General features: G+C 42.1%; 1 protein-coding gene across 3 annotated transcripts; it reads left to right on the forward strand.

Annotated features, from left to right (window-relative positions):
• Positions 1–9,919: 9,919 nt before the first annotated feature.
• On the forward strand, positions 9,920–19,422 carry LOC144586530 (uncharacterized). Of its 3 annotated transcripts, XM_078384869.1 has the most exons (6): positions 10,723–10,809; positions 11,198–11,333; positions 12,846–12,934; positions 14,801–14,953; positions 15,970–16,066; positions 18,186–19,422. In XM_078384869.1, the coding sequence occupies exons 1-6, from the start codon at positions 10,789–10,791 to the stop codon at positions 18,200–18,202; spliced, it is 513 nt and encodes a 170-aa protein (XP_078240995.1). In that variant the 5' UTR covers positions 10,723–10,788; the 3' UTR covers positions 18,203–19,422. The 3 variants fall into 3 exon arrangements, 2 of the variants coding, with proteins under 2 accessions (XP_078240995.1, XP_078240994.1); XR_013541399.1 differs by lacking the exons at positions 10,723–10,809; positions 18,186–19,422 and adding an exon at positions 9,920–10,007 and having other exon boundaries at positions 15,970–16,732; XM_078384868.1 differs by lacking the exon at positions 18,186–19,422 and having other exon boundaries at positions 15,970–16,732.
• The last annotated feature ends 5,228 nt before the right edge of the window (positions 19,423–24,650 follow it).

A 24,650-nucleotide genomic window follows, 5' to 3' on the forward strand; every position in this document is an offset into this window, starting at 1 on the left:
GTTTCAGTGCATTCTCCTGAAGTACAGCACAGAATTCCAAGCACCTCACCAAACTAGAAGTCCCAGGATTACACCAGGGTGGAGCCATAGTATCAAACTGCTAAAACTGTCTCATGTAGAGATACTCTGTTGGCTTATCACATCATCAGAGAACATCCAAAACCTGCAAACATTACATTTTGGGACATTGACTCTTACAGTTTCTGGAAGTGGTAGTCCACTGGGGATTTAAAAAAAAAAAACTTTTCTGGCATCATTAGAAAGAAAATGGGCCTTTTAAAGGTGAAAGGCAGGGTAAAAATATTTTAAATCAATCCACCCCTCCATCCATCAATAAAATTCAGAACAATAGCCACCCTTCCAGCTTCAACTATGGCATCTTGGAAGGAGTTTAAAATGTACCAACTAGTTGTCCCCAACATAATCTCCATCCATAGTAATTTAACCTCCAAGCGACTCCCCAGTGATTTGCCCAGTCCTCTAGTTTGCAACTTATGAGTAGTACAACAAATCTGAGCTGGCTTCCCTGGGTTCAGCAACATCTTTTCCCTGACCCTGCCATTTCTCACCTTGCCCTGCTGGAGGATAGAGGTGACTAGAAAAGAGGGTTAGAAGTCACAATTCCTCCCCAGCAGATACTAATCGAAGATTAAAATGATTTTATTTAAATTTTGTTTAAAATTTTAATAAGATTTAAATGATAAAATGATGGCAATTGTATTTTAATCATTTTATATTTTATTGTATTTTAATTGGATTTTAATTGTTGTAAACCGCCCAGAAACCTTTGGGTATAGTGGGCGGCATATAAGTTAAATAAATAAATAAATAGTGTGGAAGCCCTATGAGACTGGCGTTAGAGATTATGCTTTAGTTCATTTAGATGTTAAGCGTTACCAGGTTCAACAGTGGTATCATTGCAAGGAAGAAGAATGAAACAGGCATTGGTCAGCTCCACTGTGTGCCTCACTAAATTGCCTGTTCATCCCATGGGACGGCCTCAATTTCTAATGGGTTGTTTGTGAGACAGCAGAGCTTTGTTTCTAGGTCTGACCTCTCAGATAGGGAGCACAGAAAGGTTTACATGCCTGGAAGGATGCCATTTTAAGAAGAGGAAACAAGTGTGTGCTCTAATACGATCTGACCCTCAGCTTTGGCTGTGACTTCGTTTTCCATTGGCCACTCTGCTCAACCACCAATGAGAATTCTCCCACACTCTTGACCTTCCAGTATGAAAGGCCAGCAGTGAGGGTTGAGGGAATCTCCTGGCAGGAGATGTGGCTGAGGGAGGAGAGAGGGACAAGAGCTTTCCTTCCCCTGTTCTGCAAGGTACCCATAACAGGGAATTAATATTAAACCTAGAAATTTAAGGTGGTCCATAGCTGACAGAGCCCACACAAAACAAGAAAATATTGCAAAAGCCCACTTCTTCCCTTCTTCCCACTCTTTTCTAGGTTGGAGAGGCTTCGGATCCTCATTCAAAATAGGAATGCCACCGTTGGGTCTCCAGAAGAGGGTAAGAGCTGTGGACCAGAAAGGGGCCCTGCGGTGTCTTCAAGTTCCTTACCCAAGTGTGGGCAGAGCACAAGCTTTTGCAGGACACAGACCATCACCCAGGAATCCAAAGGTCAGAGCAAAACACCTTCAAAACTCTGGGGCTTCAGTTTCTGCAGAGCAAACAAGGAAGTTTCCATCGGAGATGGGGAGAAGGTACGGGCCCTCTGGGACTGCTGCAAGAACTGTAAAATTAGCCCCCACAGCTCTAAACCTCCAGAGGGAAAGCCGCCACTCCCGCCGCCACTGCCACCACCACCCCAGCTGGGTTCCAAACCTAACAGGCTCGAGGCCCATAGCTGGATGACTCATCACTCCGCCACACTGAGCAACATCACCGCGGATAGCAGTGCGTTATCTGACACTGCAGGTAAGCAAAGAGGTGCCTCTGGGACTCAAGGGGCATTGTCTGGACAGGAGGGAAAAGCTGGCCAATGGAATAAGATCAGGGTTTAGAAAGTTACTATGAAAAAGTTGGTTCAAATTGTCCAGGCATTAAAAAGAAAATTCTTTAGTTTTCCATATTTAAAAGTATCTAAATAAGTTACTTTTGATAGTTCTTTTTAAAAAAAATCAAGCTGGCTGCTGGCCAGGGGTACAAAATACAGCTACAATCTGAAGCCACACAAACCTGACATCCACAGACACTACAGTTACACTGAAAAAGAAGTGAAATTCTCCCTTCTTATATTATAATGCAATGTGGGATACAATCACATGAGGAAATAGTTCATATTTTGGTTGGCTTGTGGAGCAGTTGGGTGTGGGGGAACAGAACAGGACCCTACAGGACTTCACAGGCCAATGGCCAGGGTGCCACACAGCAGAGTCCCCCAGCAACACCTCCTGTGCTCAGCCCTACTTTGCTTGAAATTGGAATATTAGAAACTGGCCAATCGTTGTGCAGTATGATGCGATTCGAGGAGGGCTTTTTCAGCAATGGTCCTATTATTGTTGCCTCCTTTCAGCATGCCGGAACCTTGCCTTATTGTAAAGAGGCATTCACCACATCCCTCATCCATTTGGTCAATTGCCCCTGACCATTTCTATGATCCAACACGGATCATAAAATGACCAAAAATGGTCACGGGCAAGAGTTCAGTATAATTCTGATGGCTCTCACCTCTCCGAGGATCCTGTCCACATCCTAAGGCTGAACAAAGTGAAAAGTATTCATTATATCTGATTCTGTATGAACTGCACCATTCTCATCAGAACAGAACTGGGTGATTTTTGTCTGCAGACAAGACCGTTGTACAGACAGACCTTTAGCTTGAACCAGAACACTTGTGTTCATTTACTTATTTGTTTGCTTATTGTTTTGATTTATATACCACCTCATAGTGCTGAGAACAGTCTCTGGGTGTCTTACAACATACTAAGCTATAATTAACTCAGTTATTTGAGCTACCAATTTGGATAGAATGACGAACTAGGACTCAGGAGACCTGGGTTCAAATATCTACAAGGCCAAGGGATGGCCATGATAAACCACTCTTTAAGTATCCCACATACCTTTGAAACCCTATTAAGGTTCCCATAAGTCATGTGTCACTTGACAGCACATAGCAATTAAAGCCACTACAGTATCACACCATAATTAAAATCAAAACAATGTATTCTCAACTGTATTCTGACTCCTGTCCTCTGAAGGTGCAGCCACAGAGAGGGGCGAAACATTAGGAAGAAAAACCTTCAGAGAGCCTGAAAAACCCACAACAATCAAAAATCAAAATACTTTTAAAACATTGCTATTAGAATACTAATAATAATAGTATTAAATAGTACTATTAATATAAAATAGCCTGAGAGCCTGAAAAACCCACAACAATAAAAAATCAAAACACTTTTAAAGCATTGCTATTAGAATACTAATAGTAATAGTATTAAATAGTACTATTAGTATCAAATACTAATAGTATTCTAATAGCACATGCAATTAAAACTCTTGTCCTTAGTAGGCAATCAGTTGCTGAAGTCCTGCCTGAGTGAAGAGGTCTTTATTTACTGGCAGGAAAAGGGAGAAGCCTGCTTAACCTCTCTCAGAAAAGATCTCCTAAAGTCTAGGAACTGCTGTAGAGAAGCCCATCTCTCATATCCTCTCCAGACATGCCTGTGAAGGTGGTGGGACTGAGAGCAGGACATCCAGACCTCAGAACACGGGCAGGCTTGTTAGGAAGGCATGGTCTTGCAAATAGCCTGGACACAAGTCATATAGGGCTTTATAGATTACAGCCAGCACTTTCAGTTGTGTCTAGAAATGGACTGGTAGCTGTTTAAGCTGTTGTACAAGGAGGGAGGATCTTTGTTCCTTGTAGCTGACTGCAGGCTGGTTGAAGTGTTTCATATCTGCCAAAGTTTCCAAACTCACTTCAAACACATCACTATGCAGTAGGCATAATAGCAATGGAGCCGAGTTGTAATTAAGGCACGTGTCAGAGGTTGGGCTCGATGGCCTTATAGGCCCCTTCCAACTTCATTTTTCTATGATTCTATGAAGCAAGCAATGTTTTACATGCATTGGAGACCATCAGCTGCTCTCCTTTGTAAAGAGCTAGTGATGATTTCTCGCTCCGTCTTCTGCATCTCTTTCCTCTCAGCTTCAACAGTAGACACCCTGGACTCTGCAACTACTTCAATCCCATCAATACATTCAGGGCAGGACAGCCTATTGGATGTGGAAATCATCATGAACAGCATGCAATGTGTTCACAGAGGAGAAAAGGTATACGGGGACCCCCTTCTGACTGCTCTTTGGAATGCAAGCCTGTCTTTGAAGAATCCTCAGACCAGGCCAGTCGCCATGACTGTTGCCTTATGGAACTGCACAGCAGCCACTAATTCTTTGTTTATTTAGGTATTTGAGATACTGGCTTTTTTGTGTGTGTGTGTGTGTGTGTGTGTGTGTGTGTGTGTGTGTGTGTGTGTGTGTGTGTGTGTGTGTGTGTGTGTGTGTGTGTGTGTGTGTGTGTGTGTGTGTGTGTGTGTGTGTGTTTCAAATTCCTAAATAAACAATTACTTTACTTTATTGGTTGATTGCTTAAAACTATAGGTCATCGCAATATATCAATGACAGCATCAAACATTTGTGGCACTGTCATATCACAATTACACTTTAAAAGAAAGATAAAGTACCAGTAATCATAAATGCATTTCCAGATGGCCTTCAACAACAGCGAGGAGAACATTAGCTTTCTTCGTGCTATTTCAGCAAGTTGCTTGGAGGCCCGGAAGAGTGGCAAAGACACCTTGGACCTCCCCTACACGAAGGCTGAGCTGGCAGAGGCACTTGTGGTGAGTAGGGGGCAGCCCCCAAAAACCTGGTGGAAAGGTGGTGTTGAAGAGGTGGGCTTGGAACGGTGAACTTCAAAGCTGGGGAGCAAGCCAGAGATGTTAAGGAGGGGGAGAGAGGAGATATGGGAAGGTTCAGGGGCTTATTGGGGCATGGAATTTGTATCCCAGGCCCCCACCAAAGTTCACACATTAGCCTAGAAATGCTTGTTATGCAGCCATTGGGTGAATTGCTTTGATTAGTAATTCAGGTTTTGAGGTTTGTTTGCTTTTTTTAAATTAGAGGGTGTAGGGAACTTTCCTAGGCCCCTAATGAAAACTCACTGTTCTTAGGGACCTCCGGGAGCAGAAACAACTTCTTCATAGTAGTAGTAGTAATTGCTAAAAAATAGAGAGCTTTTTAACAAGGGGGCTTGCCTGGAAGGCTGCAAAAAATGGCTCTGGGGGGGGCAACATTGAGCCTAGAGCCTGTTCTTTGCCCACCTGAAAGACAGAGTTTGGGAGAGTGTGAAAGAGAGAAGAAACATGCAGCCATATTTGAAACAGAATGGCCACATTTATTGTCTGGAGTAGTAAATCACAGCAAACCAACTTTTGTAGTTGGACAGCGAGCCAACTTTAGCAGAAATAAAAGCGGCCTTGGATTCTCTCGCCCGGGAAGGATAACATCCCTGCTGAAGTGCTGTAAAGAGATCATCACCTCTGAGCTGTATGAAATCTTTTGTCTTTGATAGAGGGAAGGTGAAGTACCAAAGAACATGAAGGATGCAAACATCATCACAATGCTGACTTTCGTTCTTTGTATTGTATCTTTTGGTCTCTTTCAGATGGTGATGGAGACACTGCCAGGCCACTCTGTGCCATCTGGAATCCTGTCATACTCTATGGTCACTGCATATAACCTTAGGTGTCTAAGATTTCCTATGGCACTGCCATACCAGCATTGTTGTTTCTTACCTCCATGTTTTTCTGGAGTGAGGATAAGGGGGGAAATATTGGTAGTCGGTAGCATTTACCGAATCCCATACCTGCTGATTTCTGGAGAAATGCCATAAATTGCTGTCTAAAGACTTGTGCTAGACAGAAGACAGACCTCTCAAACACTCTCCTCTTTCTTTCTTAATGGAATAAGCCCCCAAACCAAATTTCGTTCACTTTAAAGGGCTCCTCTTGTCTCTCCCCTCCCTTCCCCCTTCAGTCAGTGGAAATGTGATCTTTTATCACATTTAGTTCTGTACTGTATCTTCTTTCCTTTTTCCCTCCAAATTGGTTTGGCCCTTTGCCCTTGCTTTCCTTGGAGCTGCAGCAGATACTGGAAACCCAAATGCAAATGTTGAAGGGCAAATCTGATAGCGGTAGAAGGGTCATGCCTACCACAGTGCTGGTCATGAAGTAACGCACATCCACTGCAAAATGATAATTCCTTTCTAAGTACAAATCTAGCCATTTATTATTCCTTGTTTTTTTTTTTTTGTTCCACCACTTCCTCGTGGAATTTCATACAGTAGATGGTACATTTGGATAAAGTCATCGTTAGGCACTTCCTGCTGATGGGATCACATAGGAACGATTAGATAGTGCTCATGCTTCCCTAGATTTTGTATTAGAGCAGTAGTTCCCAACCTTGGGTCCTCAGGTATTCTTGGACTAGAAATCGCAGAAATGCTGGCCAACACAGAAAATGGTAAGGGCTTTTGGGAGTTTTAGTCCAAGAACACATGAGAACTCAAGGTTGGGAACCACTGTACTGTTTACAAAAAAGTAGAACCTACTGCAGGGGTCTCTGCAAAAAGCAAGTTGATGAGTGGCTATATCAAATACATCATCCTCCAGGGGAAATCACATGACAAGCTCCTCTCAGAAACTGCCTCATAACTTAGTCGTTTTACCCTTTGTCTGATCAGTAAAATAAAGCCTCCACTTGATTCTGAGCTGGAGTCCTGCATCTTACGGTTGGCTCTTCATGGCATTTTCAGCATGGAAATAGAACAAGAAAGTTCTCATAGTCAGGTAAATTCTGTTCAAATGTCTTAGAGCTGGGGCAAATATATTACTATGGACCCATAGTGCCTGATTCGTTCTTTAGCTCATATTGGTAAGGACTGTTCTATCCTCAGGTCCTAAAAATGTAGAAATATGTCTTATTAAATGCCACCAAGGGATGAAGGAGGAAATTAGCTACATTACTGTCCATCTTATTTTCTGAATCTATGGAACTACTTTCTGAAGATTAACCTTACTACTCAAAGTTATCAGTGAAGGGAATGCATATTTCCTCTGCTTAAACTGTGAGCCTATCCACAATAGGATTTCCTCAAAGATAAGTACCTTGACAATCAGACTTGCAAATTATGCTCAAGGGCTACCTTCCATTGACCAATCACAAAACAAAGCATGCTAAATGCAAGATGCATAGATGAGGAAAAACATGTACTATGACGAAAAGACATCTTTCAGCCCTTAAGAGACCACCTGTTCTATAACACGTTAAAGGTATCCTCTAGTAGTTTAACCCGTAAATAAGAAAGTTGTGTGGCTTTCTATAGCCTGTCTCCTTGCATATATTTTAAGCAGAACTTCAATTTCCTGGATCCCTGTTCAGGTTGCACCCACTTCTGTTTTGCTATACCAAAATTCATAAGTAGTGGTAACAGTTAGTGCGCTCCCCTCAATTCTAGTTGTAGAATAAAAGAATTTAACATTAAAACAAGCCCCTTTCCTTTTAGAGAATAACTTAGGATTCCCAGCAGTTTTTGAAGACGATTCTCCCTGTGAGCCTTGTATTAATGTTCCAATAGGACGGGAGATACCGGTGTGTTGCCAAATTTAATTGACATCTTGCTGCAAACAGTTGTGATACTGGGGCTTCAGCAGCTGCAAAAACCAATTCAGTGTGTTTATGTGGAGGTGTGCCAACAAACACACACACATGTGAACTGCAGATAAGACATCATACCACTGATGAATGATCAGGCCTTCTCCATGGCCACTTTCAGACTCTGGAAGTCCTTTTCAGGAAAAACTCAGGGGTATATTTGCATATGTGTTCAATACCTTTGTATTCTTATGAAGATATTTGTATTCAGAAAGGCTCTCAGCACATAAGATGGTCTACTGTTGATCAGCATCTAATTGGTTAGATGTTTTCTGTGTTTTTTAATATTGTTTTAAACTGTCTTTTACTCAATTGATTCATTTATGCACTGGGTTTTAATCGGGGCTTTGTTTTTAAATTGTGTTTTATTGCTTTTGCTCAGCCTTCATGTACAGTTTGCTTCTTTTTAGCAGAAAGACAAGGATATAAATTAAATGAAAGAAGAATTTTAAAAAATGAAGGGGTAAAAATGAAGTAAATGAAGAGCTTTTGCTTGCTCATACCACCCGTCCCACTCTTTAAAGTAACCTTTTCGTAATAATGCTGTGTTTGTGGGCAGCCTCGGCAATCTACTCTAGAACTCTCTTTCTCAGCAGGCTCTCTACAAATCATCCTCAGACACAATGGAAACTATGCTGAAGGGGCTGCTGTCTGAAGTTCCAACCACAAGCCATCTCCTGTTTATATTAAAGGTTAGTTTAAGAGAAGAATTTGCCTTGTTAACACAAAGGAGCATTTGGCAGGGAAATAATATAATCACTCTCTTAAGGTTAAACTGGACCCTACATTAGAAGCATTGTGTGCAGTCATATGATCATTTCAGTTTTTACCCATAAGTAAGCAGGCAAGTGCCCAATCCAAATTGGGTCCATCAGAGTCAGGTAAAAGAGGTAGACCTCCATGACGTAGACATCTTGACTATATGATGTAGACCTTTATTGATCCATATTTATTAGGCTTAATTTGCTTTTCAGAAATTGGCTAGAGGGTATTTAACTCTTCCACACCTGTGAGTAGGGAGCCTAATCCAAATCAGGCACCAATATACTTATTTATAGGTAAGAAAGAAGAGCTCCCATAGGAGAGCCTGTGCATTTTGATGTAGAATCCAGTAAAGCTTTCTTGGCATACCTTGGGGCAACAGCAGCAGGCATCCACCAGCCGAAGGGGGCTGACAGACATGCTGGTGCACAAGCATCAACTTGACAGGCATACAGTCCATTTAAAAACATTCAGCCTCAAGAGATGGGGTACTGAAGAGCAAGAGACTTAGGGCAGCCCTAGTGTTAGGGAAAGAGAGGCAGCATATGCGGGAGATGTAAAACAACAAGTTTTGGAGGATGTCACTTCGGGCGAAACAGAGTCTCTCGCGGACGCTTTGCTCACGGGTGTGGCAGAGACTGCATTCCTGTTCCTGTCCCTCTAGCAAGATTCAACAGCCAGTTTGGTTGTTTCAAGTAAGTGTGTAGGTGAGGTGACTGCACCACCTTGTCCTGCATCTCCATCAGTAAACCATCTTGGGTCGACTCTGGAAAGACTCTTGTGTAGCCTGCTACAGTTCTCAGTAATAGAGACTGGGTACTGTGTGGGGTGCAAACCAAAAACAGATGCTGCCCAGCTTCTCAGAGTACCTTTCCTTCCATAGCACATCAACTTCTGGATTCATTCACCAGATGTACAAGAGAGAGCCCGGGCCATGAGATGCAGCACTGTGTTGCTTCAATATGCTATTCAGCTGCCAGATTTCCAAGTGAGTAGCCCTGCATTTTGGCTCAGCTTGAAGGCCTTGAGTAAGAAAGAAAAGTTTGAGGGGGAAAAGTCCCCAATTGCTTATGTTCCTTCCACTTTTTCTGGGGAAGAGTGCCTCCAGGCCAGGCTAGACTTTCTGACTCTTGCTAGCTCCAGGACCATGGGAACTTTTTCCTCCTGAAGAAGCTCATTGCTCAGCTAGAAGTAGGGAGTGGGGGGGGGCAGCACTAGGAAATGTAGGTTGCCTCTGCTTTCAAGACATCACTATCTTTTTCCATTCAAATTTATGCCTCCATGGCCCTTCCACTAAAGTTAATTCCACTGGAGTGTTTTGTACTAGCTGGCCAACCCAATCATCTTATTTCTGGTTGAACGGTATCTTGCATTGCAAAGAATGGGGGTTGATCCATTAAATTAAAGGAGGGCCCAACCTACTTCTTCGTGCTTACCAGAGGCAAAGGGTCAGAGTCCTTCCTCTGGGTCTTTCCTGATGAGCTCCTAATGTGTGTGTGGGGGGGGAGAAAATGAAGGAATAAATGTAAGTAATACATCATCTGCCTGCAGCTTTTGGAGCTTTTGGAAAAGGTATAAAAGCATGGTCTGGCAGAAACATTTCTAATTTGGAGAAAAGGTGCATTTCTCTGCTTTTCTGCCAGTTTGTGAATGGGATGTGGGGAGAAGGAATGTCAGAGTAAACGCATGTCTCCTTGTGTGTGTTGGGGGGGAGGAATAACTGTTTTTGCCCCTGGCTGTGCCTGTCAGTGAGCCTTCTGCTTCACCAACAGCAACTGGCAGGAGTCATCAGTGGTGGCAAAGAACTTTGCTCCATTGTCTTCCTCCTGACAATATAGTTTTAGAGTGTACAAGGGGTAGGTAACACATGGCCTATGGGCTGCATGTGCCCTGCACCTATGTTCTGAGGTAACACTGCTAGTATCTGCACATCTGAAACTGCAACACATTCCTTTCCTTCCTTGTTTCTATAGAAGGGGTAAGAAGCTTCTGCTTTCCCGTCTTGTAGGGCTCTCTGTGATATGAGAGAATGCACTGGCATCTTCTAATATCGAAGATTTCTTCTGGTTTTACGCCTGGAAATGTGCAGGGCTGTAATTGTGGCAGGGACAGAATGTATACATAAGTTCCCACCCCACTCAAAAGTAAGGCAGAACTTCATGAATTCGTCACAAAGATCTGCAGGGGACCCTTTCAATAGGGTCGGCTGAATATCCTTACAGCATTTCCGTGAATCGGAGCCCTGCTTTATCAGAGCTTCTGATCAGGGAAACACCACAAATGTGTTCAGCTGAAACTGCAAACAAATGCCTCTGCAAACCTTCACGGTGAGTTTGGGATGGGGGTGGTGGGGAGCAAGGCTTAACCAGCATCTCACTGTCATCACAGCCTTGCACATTTTCCAGCTTTATACCTGAATAGGGCTCAGATTTCAACAGCTGTGCAGTTTCTAGACAATGCAACATAATCATTGCCCTTCGGAAGCTCCCTTCCCCTGTATTATAGTCATTCTGTCATCATCCTGTGTCAAATGCAGAGCAGAGGCTATCTCCTACACATTGGTTATCTCACCCCATAAACCAAGACTCTCTGCAGCAGCTGAAGGCCTGTTTCTTCATGGCTTTGTGGGAACAGAGATCAGCTGAGACAGGGATAAGCCGACAGTAAATTGGGAATGAAGATCAAGTCCCTGTTATCTGCTTTCTTTCTCATTAGAAGACAGGTGAACTCCCTGCCTTGGGACATCAGGTGGCTCAGTATGGAATCTGCATCACAGATCCATTAGAAGATGTGAACCATCAGGCCCGGGAAGCCATCAAGTGCCTTTATCAGCTGCTGCTTCATCACATGGGTAAGAATGTTTGAAAGGATGAGGTCAGTGGTGCCTGCTTGGCAGGTCTACATGTTATCCTGCATGGTTCATATACACCTTAACTACTCTCCGTTCTGTCCCTTTAGAGCACTGGCTCCCAACCTTGGACCCCCAAGGTGTTCTTAGACTAAAACTCCTAGAAGCCTTCACCACTAGCTGTGCTGGCTACGATTTCTGGGGGTTGTAGTCCAAGAATCTTAGAGCATTTCTGAGTGAAAGTATATCTGCTCTGAGGTTTTGGAGAGAATTAAAGGTGCCTCCTAAGCTCTCCCAGCCCTCAATCTGGCCTGATCCCACACTCACCTGCACTAAAGGCATGGATATTCCTTTTGACCTCAATGTGTTTTCATTTCTTGAACGCCTCCCATGCTTTCTAATCCACCGTGGCAGCACTGAACCAAATGGCTCTCCTAGAAGGGGTTTTTACTGTTTTCTTTACTATTTGCTTATGTAGATCCTAAAGCAGAAGCATCGCAGGCTGCTCTGAGAAAATGGCCTCTCTTCTTTCCTAGTTATTCTTCCACAAAGCTGACTGAACCAGGAAAGAAGCAGTCCCCTGCTCCTCAAAGTTGCATTTTGTGTTGCTCTTCTCTCTTTCATCTGTAGACTGTGCCATTTATGATTTATTTCATTTTTATACCACCCATTTGGCTGAGGCCACTCTGGGTAGTTTACAGCATATAAATACCATCAAGTACCATTTAATATAACAAAAAAAAGAAAGAAATAATAAAATACAAATAAACAATAAACTCAAAACATCAAAATAAAACATTTAAAAATATTCAAAGCATTTAAAACATTTAAGATAAAGTCTGTAAACTGCCTTGAGTGCAACTTTGTAGTGGAAAGACATGATATAAATATAACACATAAATAACCAACCCCCACACAACAGGCCTAATCTGGATTGCAGAAGGCCCCCTCTGGCCCACAATGGCTCTTCACAGAACCCCTCCACCAAGCTCCGCTCAGCTACCCAGAAGTGCCCCCACTCTCCCTCATCAGTGACTGGAGATAGTAGGGATTCTCCTGCATGCTCAGCCTGTGTTTGCTGAGTCTCAAGGCTGGCACTTATCCAACCCTTCAAAAGGTTAGATGAGAGTCATTCAGTCTTCTTCATGTGGATACTTTGGATTCTTACCTTGGCCTGTTCACACTTTTTAATGTTCCTTGACCTACAGAGGTAGGTGGCAAGAATGCGCTCTTTGTATAAACATATTTTGCCATCCCTGCCTTTCATAAACACAGGACAAGGGTATCATGCCCAGAGCATTTGGTATATCTGCTCATAAGCCAGACTGAAATCTTCATTGCTCAAGTTTTCCCTCACACCACAGCCACAATCCGTTACCCAAGGTATCAGACAATGCACTTTGGAAAGAAATCCTCAGATCCTGTAAACAGGAAAGATCCCAACCCATCATGTCAGCAAGCTCCATGACGTATAAAAAGGAAAGAGAGTCATTTAATTTTTACTGTCCCTGTCAGGGCTGAGTCCCAAGGAGGGAGGAGAGCTGTGGTGCCGGCAATCAGAGACAAAGCTGCAAGCGTATATGGATACCTGCAGGGTGGGTGAGGTAAGGAGAGAGTCCCCTGTAGCAGCATGGGATCGAGATGCAGGACAAGGTTGTAACTAAGGGGATACGACAACCTGTTCCATGATGAGTTAGTTACATGCCGTCAAGTCAGAACTGACATATAGTCACCCTAATAGGGCTTTCTAGGTATTCAAGGAGTGGTTTTACCAGTCCCACTCCTCTGTTGAGTTTTCATGCCAAGTGGGGATTTGAACCCTGGTCTTCAGGCTCTTAGGGCCTGCCCACCCTCGGAAATTTGGTGCACTTCAGTCCATGCTTCTTAAGTCCGATCTATTTTAATTCTCACTTGAACAATCCTTCTGTCCACAAACAGAAGGATGCTCTGAGTCCTCTTCTCCCATGCTACAGATCCATACAAGGCAAGGTTTTCCTGGTTTACCCACGAGTAAGGGGGAGGCAGCCGCTGAGGACATCTGCAACATGAGGGAAGAAAATTGAGATGAAAGGGGGGAGAGAAGGGGGGATAAACACCCCCTTTTCCAGCCTTTCTCCTCAACCGAGGCTTTGCTGGGGCTCTCCTTCCCTGTGGGGTGGAGCCCATGGAATCAACAGAGCCCCTTTCCCTGCCTTTTCTTTTGGACCTCATTCATGAGACTTTCTTTCTTTCTTTCTGGTTAAAAGAAGATGTGGCACATCAAGATGGCAATGCCTCAACCTGGCTTGGTCTTAGAATTCCACTGTATCGGTTAGGGAAATATAAAAAATTTAAAAAGAAAAAAAATAGAGGAGGGGCTTTCTCCATTCTCTTTTTCAATGCTACAGCATCACAGGTTTGTCCCCAGAGTTAACACTGCCTGCAGTGCCATTTTGATGTGAGTTAACTATCCACACAGGTTAAACGAACAATTATTTTGAATAACACAGAGTCATACCAAAACAAATACATGCTCTACCGCTGTGCCAGAAAGGTATGTAGCAGCTCTTAAATGGGAAGGATGGCTCATTCTAACTAAAAGCACATGTGGGTCCTGTTATTTGCCTTGATTGAAACAGTTCCCTTTGTCTGTCGCTCAATTCACTACACCACCCTGGAAACCTAGTCCCAAGATTAGAATGATGTAAAAGGGACTAAGAGCTAAAAAATTCCTATATACCATTCCTTCTAATATGAATTATGGTCGTTTGGCAGAAAAACAGGGCTACCATAGGTAACACAGTGTTTCTACTTCTGTAAAGAACTTCCTGGCTATGCAGAAATAAGATAGTTTTGCAAACTGGAAAAGCAATGCTGGGGGAGAGGAGAGGAGGAGGAGAAGAAACCATGATTTGGTGTGGCCATGCTCATTAACATCTAGAGCCACAGAAATTTGGAGATTTGAGGGAACATTAAGTGTCATTTGAATGTGGAAACTGGGCTCCCCAGCTGGATTATCTTGTGGGGTAAGATGATGCAGTATACAAAGTGGGATGTAGGGTTGGGGGATACATACACTTCCTAAACTATACAATGATATCTCAAGAGGGACAGTGTGAAAAAGGACACTCTACTTTCCCTGCTCTTCAAGAACATTTCTCCTCTCCAAAATACAGCAATAAGGTTTTCAGATTTCAAGTTAGCAAGTCCTGAAACAGAGACTTTTAACAGGCATACAGTGTGGGGCTGCAAGACATTGGGAAAACCAGCCTCCTTTTTCATTGTTTGCTCTTCTGAAATTCACTGTTCCACTCAAGAAATACTATATGCTGAACTGAGTCTCTGAAAAGGAAGCTCTCTAGTTAGGGGTGTTTAAGACTTTTTTAGACATTTGTTCTATTCTAGTGCTTAATTTTTTTTTTTTAAAAATTAAATCCTGAGTGACACTCTAAACTTACTGTTTTATAGCAATAACCACATGTTGATCTTAGCTGTTCAGGAAGATCTTCACAGAAGATCAGAAGAGAACCTTTCTGCAGACATCTTTGCTCTCCATGTATGATCCATTAAGGAGACGGAGTGAGGCTGGAGTCCTCCTAGGATATTCTCTCCTGGGGAAGGCAGACAAATTAATGGGGGATAAGGTGAGAGTATAGTTTAATATCTGCAAAGGAAAAACTAGATTTTTTTTCTTCATCATGAAAGTGATGAGTTGACTGAAAGTATGATCAAACAAGGATTTGTCCTGCAGTGTGGGGAGAGGCTGGAGATAGGGTGGATCACTCCTTTTCCTGGGAACCACATGACATACAGGCCATTGCAAACCAACCCTGATTTTTATCTACTCAGACCTTTTTGTCTCCTTGTCAGGGGTTATGGTTTGTATGTCCTGGATAGGATCACTCTGTTTTGGTTTTGTTCCACTTTGTGTGATCACTGCAGTTGAACACAAGCAGATGGCTTAAGCTATCTCTTTGCTTAAGCAAAGTACAGAGGAGAGGACAAGCAGCTTCCCAAGAATACACGGGCTAGCTGTTCTCCTGGGAAGTACAGTACCGAACGGAACTCCCAGCCCCAGGAGTTCAAACTCCTCAAATAAGTACCAGGGTACCTAACTCACTGAGCTATCCAGTCAGTTATACAATACAGTAATCCACAAAGACAATCCATAACAAAAACAATTAGAAAGGGACTGAAATAATCATACTCCCAAAATAAGTAGCTGGGTCAACAAGAGCAAAACTCAGTAGCTAGCTTCACCTGCAAGCCATCCCCTTCAATTCTTTAAAAAAATGTCTTGCCCTTTTAGCACTTTAACATTTTTGTGTGGACCTATGGCCATTAGCAAAACAAATAAACCAAAATACCACTACTCTACACAAATATCTGAACAGGCAAATATGCAAAACATGGGGGGGGAGTAGACCAGGAAAAGAAAAAAAATATTTGACCTGAATCAGATGTGTATGATGCACTGCTGCAATTGCATGCACACAAATGCACACACACACAAATGCGTGCATGCACACACACACACACACACCAATAGTTGAGATGACGGACTGCTCACACTGGGCCAGCGGTGGAGAGGGGCGTTTCTGTTCCTTTACCAAGGTAGTCTGACAGGTATGAATTGGATTCTCCCTTCTAATCTGTACAGGCAGAAGACATGGAAAGAAATATATACGAGCAGCTCTTCAAGCTTCGGACACTCCGGCAGGTGCCAGAAGCACTGCAAAGCATTATTCCAAGTAAAGGTAATGCTGCCAGACCATAGAGGCCAAAGCTTACTGGCAGAGGACATGCTTTGCACAAAGAGGAACCCAGGTTTAACCTCTGGCACCTCCTGCTTTTTTTAAAAAAGGTGGCTAAGTATTATTAGCAAATACATGTTTTTACGTGAGCCCCTGCCTCAGGAAGTGACAATGTTGGGCTCAATAGAAAAACTGAGCTAGTATAAGGTGGCTTCTGTTTTCCTTCGGTCCTAGACAGTGGCTTAGCTAAATATTTTCTTTTCCTGCACCTGCAAATGTTTTCTGAATTATCTGATGAGTTCTGAATTAATATATTCTCTTCCACAACTCCCTCTGCTCCTCTGCTATTTGTTTCCCAATGACAAATAACAACTGGGCCCTATTCATTTCAATTTTCTATTTGTTACACAATGAAGCTACACTCCCCCATCAACTACAGTTTAATAAGAATAAGAAAGCACAGAAAAGATTAGGAAAGGAAATTATGCAGAACGAAGGAATAAAAAGGAAAGTGAAGAGCCTTTAAGGAATAAAAATATAATACAGAGAAATCTAAAGCACGGAGAGAAAAACTATACCTGTAGGAGAAACAAGAAAACACAATGTTATCCCAAGAAATCTAGCAGGTAAGTTTACCTAGAAGAAAAAGACAGCAAGAACCTCCTGGATATCCTCTGGCTTCTCTTTAGATTGTATAAATCTTTCACCTTTTATTAAAGAATCTCCTGGATTAACATTATGATTAGATAGCAAGGATGCAACACTGACTTCAAAAAGGCTTTTGCAAAAACCTTGAAAGGATAGATCCACAATGAGTTTACAAGATCTGAGCAGGACATTTTGGAGATCATTCATAGGGTCACCATAAATCAGAGGTGACATGACAGCACATAACAACAGTGTATGTCAATACAGTATATTTTTATTAAGTTTCTCAGGATTTAAGTCAAAGTGGTTAATTCTTGCATTAGGTATAACATTGTCATGTCAATCACTGGAAGCCTGTGGAGGACCCTGTGCAGGATGCTGAATTGCATCCTTGCCTGTTGGCTATGCTGATTGAGCCTGATGGGAGATGTAGTCCAATATGATCTGGTGGTCACAGATCCTGCTCTACAAATTTAATTCAAATCATAATACATGGCCTTATCCCTAAATGCCAACAGTGGTCCACAAATGAACCCCTTCCACTGCGGGCCTGAAGGAGGCCTACATATTATTATTATTATTATTATTATTATTATTATTATTATTATTATTATTATTATTATTATTATTATTATTATTATTATTATTATTATTATTATTTATATATATATATATATATATATATATATATATATATATATATATATATATATATATATATATATATATATATATATATATATATATATATATATATATATATATATATATATATATATATATATATATATATATATATATCCCGCTCATCTGGATATATGTACGATACTCAGTGGTTCTCAAACTGGGGTCCCCAGATGTTCTTGAACTGCAATTCCCAGAAACCTTTACCACTTGGTATCCTGGCCAGGATTTCTGGGGATTGCAGTCCAAGAGCATCTGGGGAGCTGACTCTGAGAACCACTGCTAGGGCAGAATCCTGGGCAGCCAGCGTTCCTGTCCCATTAGAGAGAGCCCTCCAAGTGTATATCTTTATTTGTGTGGGCCTTCTTCCTATTTGCAGAGAAGGGGGAAGTCAGCATACAAATCAACATCCACTGTCCAGAGAGAGAGACTACGGTACACCACAGACTTTTTGCTGCCCTTTTGAATCCACCCGTTGAATGGTTGAAATGACCCAAGATAGGGCTCCTAGATTATGTGGATTCATGATGTAAAGGTGGCAAAAAGCTGCTGCATTTGTTTACTATTTCTGCCCCTACTGAGGAGGAAGAGGAGGCTATATATCAGTTTCACTTACAGTATCTGGCAAGAACAGTTCTTTCTGATAGGGCCCATACAGTCTACTGTGAAATGTGGCTTCACGTTTAACATCTGGAGTCGTGCATGCAAAGTATAATTTATACAAGTGAAGTACAGTATAAGTTAGAGTTATTTAAGTTTTCCTTTTATCTCTATTTTCTCATCCACCCAGTCGATAATGATGCTTGATGGTTAAGAACAGCTCAAACACCTGCAACAATGCTGCTTCAGGCAGGAAGATCAAGAGAGCAGAAGGCTAGGCTTAGCAGCATGTTTCCATCTGGTCTCCGGTTCCTCTTAGGCAATGCGTCTCTAGAAAGCCCCAAAGGTCCACCAATATCACTAAAGAAGCCACAAAGCAGTTTCTGTCCACAGCTTCTTCTGTGCTGCATGTCAGCTGATGCATCACATAGACATCAGTGGCCCCAATTGCCAATAGAAGGAAGAAACCAGCTGGGGACGCAGTATTCCATTGGGACAATCATTCAGAGGGCAGAACCAGAACATAAATGTCTTTTTAAATACCTATAATTAAATGAGAATAGTGATTTCCCCATCTTCTAGTTAAACTGCACTTCTTTCTGTGGATCATTTTTCATGGATGCTAGCTTGCACTTTGATGTTTTCTGTGGCCTGACCTGTATCACTCTCTAAAGCAGCACTCCTGTAAACCAGTGTAAATGAAGCAATATCACTCACAATGAGAAGAAGATTGTGTTTGGATATAAAAACAAAAGAATGGATACATGGAAACAGAAAGGTGGCAAAGATGAAATAAATAAAAGGTAGCAAGTATATCTGGAAGTGAATCGGTTATTCTAGAACAATTCAGTCACTGTTGTATATATCTCATCCCTTTATCATCTGGAGAACAGTGCTTCCAGGTGTACACCAAAATTTGCTCCTTACATACACAAACAGGTAACTGATACTTGACAGCATGTGGTAAAAAAATTTGGGGGATGCCACTCTCCTAAAATACAAGAGAGTTAAAGCATTCCCCCCCCCCTTTTAAATCTTCAGCCACATGGATGCTGGCCTTAAAGACTGCTGTTTAGAAAACATACCTGATGGTGGAGAAAGTTTATTGCCAATTGAGTTTTCCACACAGATAATGTTTCTTCACATTTATCCAACACCAACTCTTCCTGCTCAAAATCATCCTGCCACCTACACCCCAGGAATAATACCATCTTGCATGCTTCTCCTTTAGCCTTGGGTATCTGTGGGGAATATGTTTGGTACCTGCCACTAAACCTAGAGTTTCTACCCCCACATCTCAGAATCTTTGAGACCACCTCTTCTTTCTTGTTGCTCCTTCTGCCTTTCCTCTTTCCCCCATTTTCTGCTCTCTGAAGATACACAAGTACAAATGTAGCTGTACTCTATCTGTCCTGTCTGTCTGTCTGTCTGAACAAAGGCATGAAGTAAAAACTTTTTTTTAATGAAGCAGCACGTCATCTGATAATTTTTCCAAAGAAAGGGGTTGAGACTGGGCAGATCTGTTCACCCTTTTCTCTGCTCTAGAAAGGGAACAAATTTCCAATCCCTCTCACACCTCCTGAGGGCATTATGGAGCATTAAAAGAGGCAGAGGAGAAAGGGACAAGCCCCTTGCCTCTGTTTAAACCACAATGATCTTTTATAGATATTTACTCAGGAATAAATTCTCCAGGGTTTTAGGCTGGATTTTTCTCCTAGCCCTACCAGAACATCCTTGGTGGTCTCTCCTTCAAAGACTATCTAGACCTGGCCTGCTTAGCAGACAAAATCAGGCATGTTCTTGGTGGTATGACATAGTATCTGTAGTGTAGAGAAGAAATGTTGGATTCCATTCCTACAGAAAGTAGAATGAATAGGATACAATTATACACAAGGTCTTAAGGTAATTTGAAATAGCATATACCTTAATACTTTGCTTCTACTTTTGGGTGTGTTTGAGAGTAGAATATTTATTTATTCATTTAATATTGCTACCATGCAAAAATATCAGATGATTCTGGGACATGCACAAAATTACATGAGGTACCTTGGCCCAATTTACATGCCTATTGTGAATTTGTCTGCACACATTAAAATAATAAATATATGTAAGATACCAGGAGGGTGGTATGCCCCTGCCCCCACTATGAAGCAATTCTAACAAAGTTCTGGCATTAACTCTTATGAGCATCTGTCACTTTGAACATACTCGTTCTAACAACCAGCCTCTAATCTCTTGGTTAAGGGATGTGTCGGTTATGTATTTTCTTATGGTTCTGGCATAGTGATTAGTCACATTGTCCACTGTACTCTAGAAATAGATCTGGTACCTAAGCTTCCCAATTCATTTTTCCTGCATTCTTTAAATTTTTCATAGACTTAGGTGCAAAGGTTTTTTAAAAAAGCACTTGGTTCTTAAAGTGGGAAGTGGCTGTTGGACAAGAGCAGAAAACTGAAGACTTTAGTAACTCTGAGATTTCCATATTCATCATCCAAACAATAAAGCAGATCTTAGTTTATGCTAAAATATGATTTAGATCTATTTGTGTTTTTTTCCATTGTAAATACTTAAAAATTCTATTCAAATGCAAAACCATTGTTATAATCCTCACAAATCATCATAGAGGGGACTGTGGCTGAGACAGCCTCATTTACAACAATCTCATGGTGTAGTTAATTTGAATGATGCAGTTAGGAGTACCTAATAAACGGCACCTGCCCTTTTTTGTAATGAGTAAGGCTGTCATGGTGTTATTTATTCCCAGCTATGTATTCTCATTGGCTTGGAATTGTGAATAATTATAAAAGCAACAATAAGAGAGGGAAACATTAAATGTGGATTTATCAGAGGATAGATAGTAAGAATTTAGTGGAATAAAAGGTTGACTAACACAGGAGCAGTAAAGCAAATAAGTAAAGACAAAGGAATAGCAGGAAATGATGCCAGAACTTCATTGTTACAGTTCCTTTATAATGGAGGCATGGAAATATTTCACTCCTCCTCTTCTTACATGTATTTATGCTTTTAATGTGTGCAGGCGGACATGTACTGACACACAACATGCAGGACGCTAGGATACTTTGGCCTTGTAATGAGAAACAAAAAATACTGTTTCAGCTAATCATTCAATAAATAACAAAATGGAAAAGAAGTGAGGAAGCAACTATGGTTAAAAAATCTAGGGGACTGGTTATATCATTCAGAGCTGTCATATCCAAAGTCAAAATAGTCATTATGATGTCCAACTTCTGATACGAGAAGAACAAGCAGTATTTTTAAACAATGCTTCAGTGCAGAGCATGGGCAGCTCTGATACTGGAGCAGAATCAAACTAGATCTTAGAATAACCCTTAGCAGAGAAACACAGGCCTCAGAGAAACTAGGCCCAGGAACATTCACACATAGTACAGTGGTGCCTCGACTTATGAACGTCTCGACATACAACCATTTCGAGTTACGACCAGCTCCAGCCACAAAATTTTGCTTCGACTTGTGGCCAGAGCTTCAAATTACAACCAAAAAAGGCAGGGGGAAAAGGCAGGGAATTCAAATTGATAACCATTGGTAGGCAAAGAGGATGCTTCTTTGTAGCTCTTTTGCTCCAACGGTTAGAGTGACTGCGATCGGAGGAGGCTTCGGACTGCTTGGTAAGGTAAGGTGCTGCTTTCTGCTTCTTAAAAACTGTTCTGGGTGGGTTTTGCAGTGTGGTTTTGGGCTGGGTGGTGGGATTATGTTTCGATGCTGTGATGGGCCTTGCGGGGTTGTTGGTTGGTTTTCCCCCCATTTCTGATGGGCCTTGGGGGTTTGCTTGTTTTGGGGGTTCCCCCCATTTCTGATGGGTCTTGGGGGGTTTGCTTGCTTGTAGCGGTCCGGCCGCCACACAGGTGTGGAAGAATCACACAGGACACAAAGATTAGGATTGATTGGGTTCCGGAGCGATACGGTCAGCCGTGGTGTATTATGGCTTGAGGGTAAAAAGACTCTCTTCCCTGGCCCGTAGCCCCTTTTTTTTATAATCTCCCATAATGCAATTCAAAATTTACACAGCCAATCACAATAAAGTACATGGACTTACATAACATATCTTACATATCTTACTGCACATGTAAATGGTTATACAACATTACTATATATGGGTATATAACATAAGTTTCCTAGCTTGCTGGTGTACGTAACTGCTTCACTTAAGCACAATGGCGTACTCCCACACTTGCTTTTTGGGGTTCCCCGCTTTCTAATGGGTCTTGGGGGTTTGCTTGCATTTTGGGTTCCCCCCCCATTTCCAATGGTTCTTGGGGGTTTGTTTGCTTTTTGCTCCCCCCCATTTCCGATGGGTCTTGCACGGTTTGCTTGCTTTCTGTTTTGCTTGTTTTGCATTTCCTATGGGTCTTGCACGGTTTGCTTGCTTTCTGCTTTGCTTTTTTTTTGCATTTCTGATGGTCTTGCAGTTTGCTTGCTTTTTGCTTTGCTTTTTTTGCATTTCTGAAGGGCCTTGTACGGTTTGTTTTTCTCTCCCCCCCCCCCCCCCCTTTGGCTGGAATGGATTAATCGCGTTTCCGATGGGTCTTGCAGTGTTTTGTATGTTTTTTGATTTTTTTTCCTGGCCAGAACGGATTAATTGCATTTCAGCGCATTCCTATGGGAAATGGCACTTCGACTTACAACCATTTCACGTTACAACCATCTTCCAGAACAGATTAAGTTCGTAAGTTGAGGCACCACTGTACAGAATGTCATTCCAACAGTTGTTTGGCCCATCCTCCTTTTGATCTGGCAGATAGCCTGGTCCTGGAATGCAGGCAGGAGGAAACCAGGAATGACAGTCCAAAACATTTCACACCAGGGAGCCGGAGAATGAAGGCCATATATCAGGGCCAGGAAGCCTACACATAAACGTACCAAAAGATAAGATTCTTTCCCCAGACATTCAGGTGCATCATGGGCATAGGCCAAAGACACATGGGCACACAATCTGCATATCTACAGTGTTTCCCCAAAAATAAGACAGGGTCTTATATTAATTTTTGTTCAGGGGATGTTTTATTTTTTCATGTACAACAATCTACATGTATTCAAATACAGTCATGTCATCTTCTTCTGGTTGCTGCACAATGGTGGAGGGTGGGGTTTCACTGAACTGGGGCTTATTTTTGGGGTACGCTTATATTACAAGCATCTTGAAAAATCATACTAGGGCTTATTTTCAGGTTAGGTCTTATTTTCTCGGAAACAGGGTACAGTATAGGGAACCAATAGATCAGTGTAGTTGGCATCACTACCCAATGAGGGACTGGATCCAAACAACCAATAGAATTGTAGCATATTATGACTTTGTATCATTATAAAACATATGTACACTGTATTTTTGGGGTCTTCTCTGCTTTTAAGAGAAGTCTCAGCTGATTTTTAATTTGCTGTTATTCAAATAAAATTGGGCCTTTGGTTCACCTGTTGCATCTATGCCTGATTCTTTGCCAGAGAATCTTAGAACCCAGGTTAGGCTGGTAACAGTTCCTCTAAAGATGAATCAATATAATAATGTGAGGGAGGGGGAAAGCACCCCAATGCAGGGATGATAGTCTGGACTACAAAATACTCAAGACACCAAGAATCCAAACGGTAATGATATTATGGAATCACTAAAGTATAAGGTGAGCTTTTGTGCCTGATAGTACTCTTCACTCAGCTGGCTACTAGGGATGGAGGGAGAAAAGCCCAAAAAACATCCCAGCTAGATGATGAAGATTCAGGATCTCTAGTTAAACTGTTTTTCCAAGAAAAATGCCTGGGTCTGAACATGCAGCAGCTATGTGGGATCCGCTCTGAGTTTCCATGTTCTGTATTTCCTTCTGCCCACCGAGGAGTGGCTCGACCTAGCAAAAGCACTCAGGGAAGGCACGTTTACAGTGGATCCTCTACTTAAGGAATTAATCCGTATTGGAACGGTGGCTGTAAGTCGAAAAGTCTGTAGGTCGAATCGCCATTGACCTACAATGCATTGAAAACTGATTAATCCCACAACTGGCAGTTTTTATTCTATTTTTGTTCCATTTTGGTTTTTTTCTGGTCTGTAGGTCGATTCTCCGGCTGCAAGTCGAATCTAAATTTTGCAGCCAGAGAAGTCTGTAACTCAAAGTCTGTAAGTCGAGGGTCCACTGTATATCCTGGCCTGGGTTCGAATCCCCGCTGAGCCGTGGAAGCTCGCGAGGCGGGGGAATGAGCGTCCACAGCCGCTCCTGAAGTATCTCACTTACCTTGAAACTCCTATTAGGGTCACTATAAGTCGGTTCCGACTTGACCACGCATAACAATTTTCAGTGCTCAGCCGCTTTGCCCAAGTTATGGCTGCGTTTATTATTCTAGCATTTAACTACCTTTTTTCTTTTACTAGTAATTTTCCAATCTCTGCTTCAGTAAAACTTATTCACAGCACACACCGACTGATAACTTCTGCCAGGGCTGGTGAGTATTTCTAGCCAGAAACCCCAAATATAAAGCACGTTTTAGGTCGCACCAAGGCTCGATGTACTGTAGTTACATTCAGCCTCCCAATGGCTTCGCAGCCCGAAAGCAATCTTCGCGTGCCTTTCCCTCGCATTCCCCAAAGCATCAAGAGAACAGTTCTAATGTAACCCGGAATCTCGACGCAGGGGTG

This window comes from Pogona vitticeps, chromosome 2 (assembly GCF_051106095.1).
Source record: "Pogona vitticeps strain Pit_001003342236 chromosome 2, PviZW2.1, whole genome shotgun sequence".
Taxonomy (NCBI): Eukaryota; Metazoa; Chordata; class Lepidosauria; order Squamata; family Agamidae; genus Pogona; species Pogona vitticeps.

What these genes read in the sequence shown, in the direction of transcription:
- LOC144586530 (XM_078384868.1), top strand. Translation starts at nt 10,789, where the DNA reads ATGCCTCTGCAAACCTTCACG. An exon ending in TGCCTCTGCAAACCTTCACG is followed by an intron (nt 10,810 to 11,197) that starts GTGAGTTTGGGA and finishes CTTTCTCATTAG; the next exon opens with AAGACAGGTGAACTCCCTGC. An exon ending in GCTGCTGCTTCATCACATGG is followed by an intron (nt 11,334 to 12,845) that starts GTAAGAATGTTT and finishes TGTCCCTGTCAG; the next exon opens with GGCTGAGTCCCAAGGAGGGA.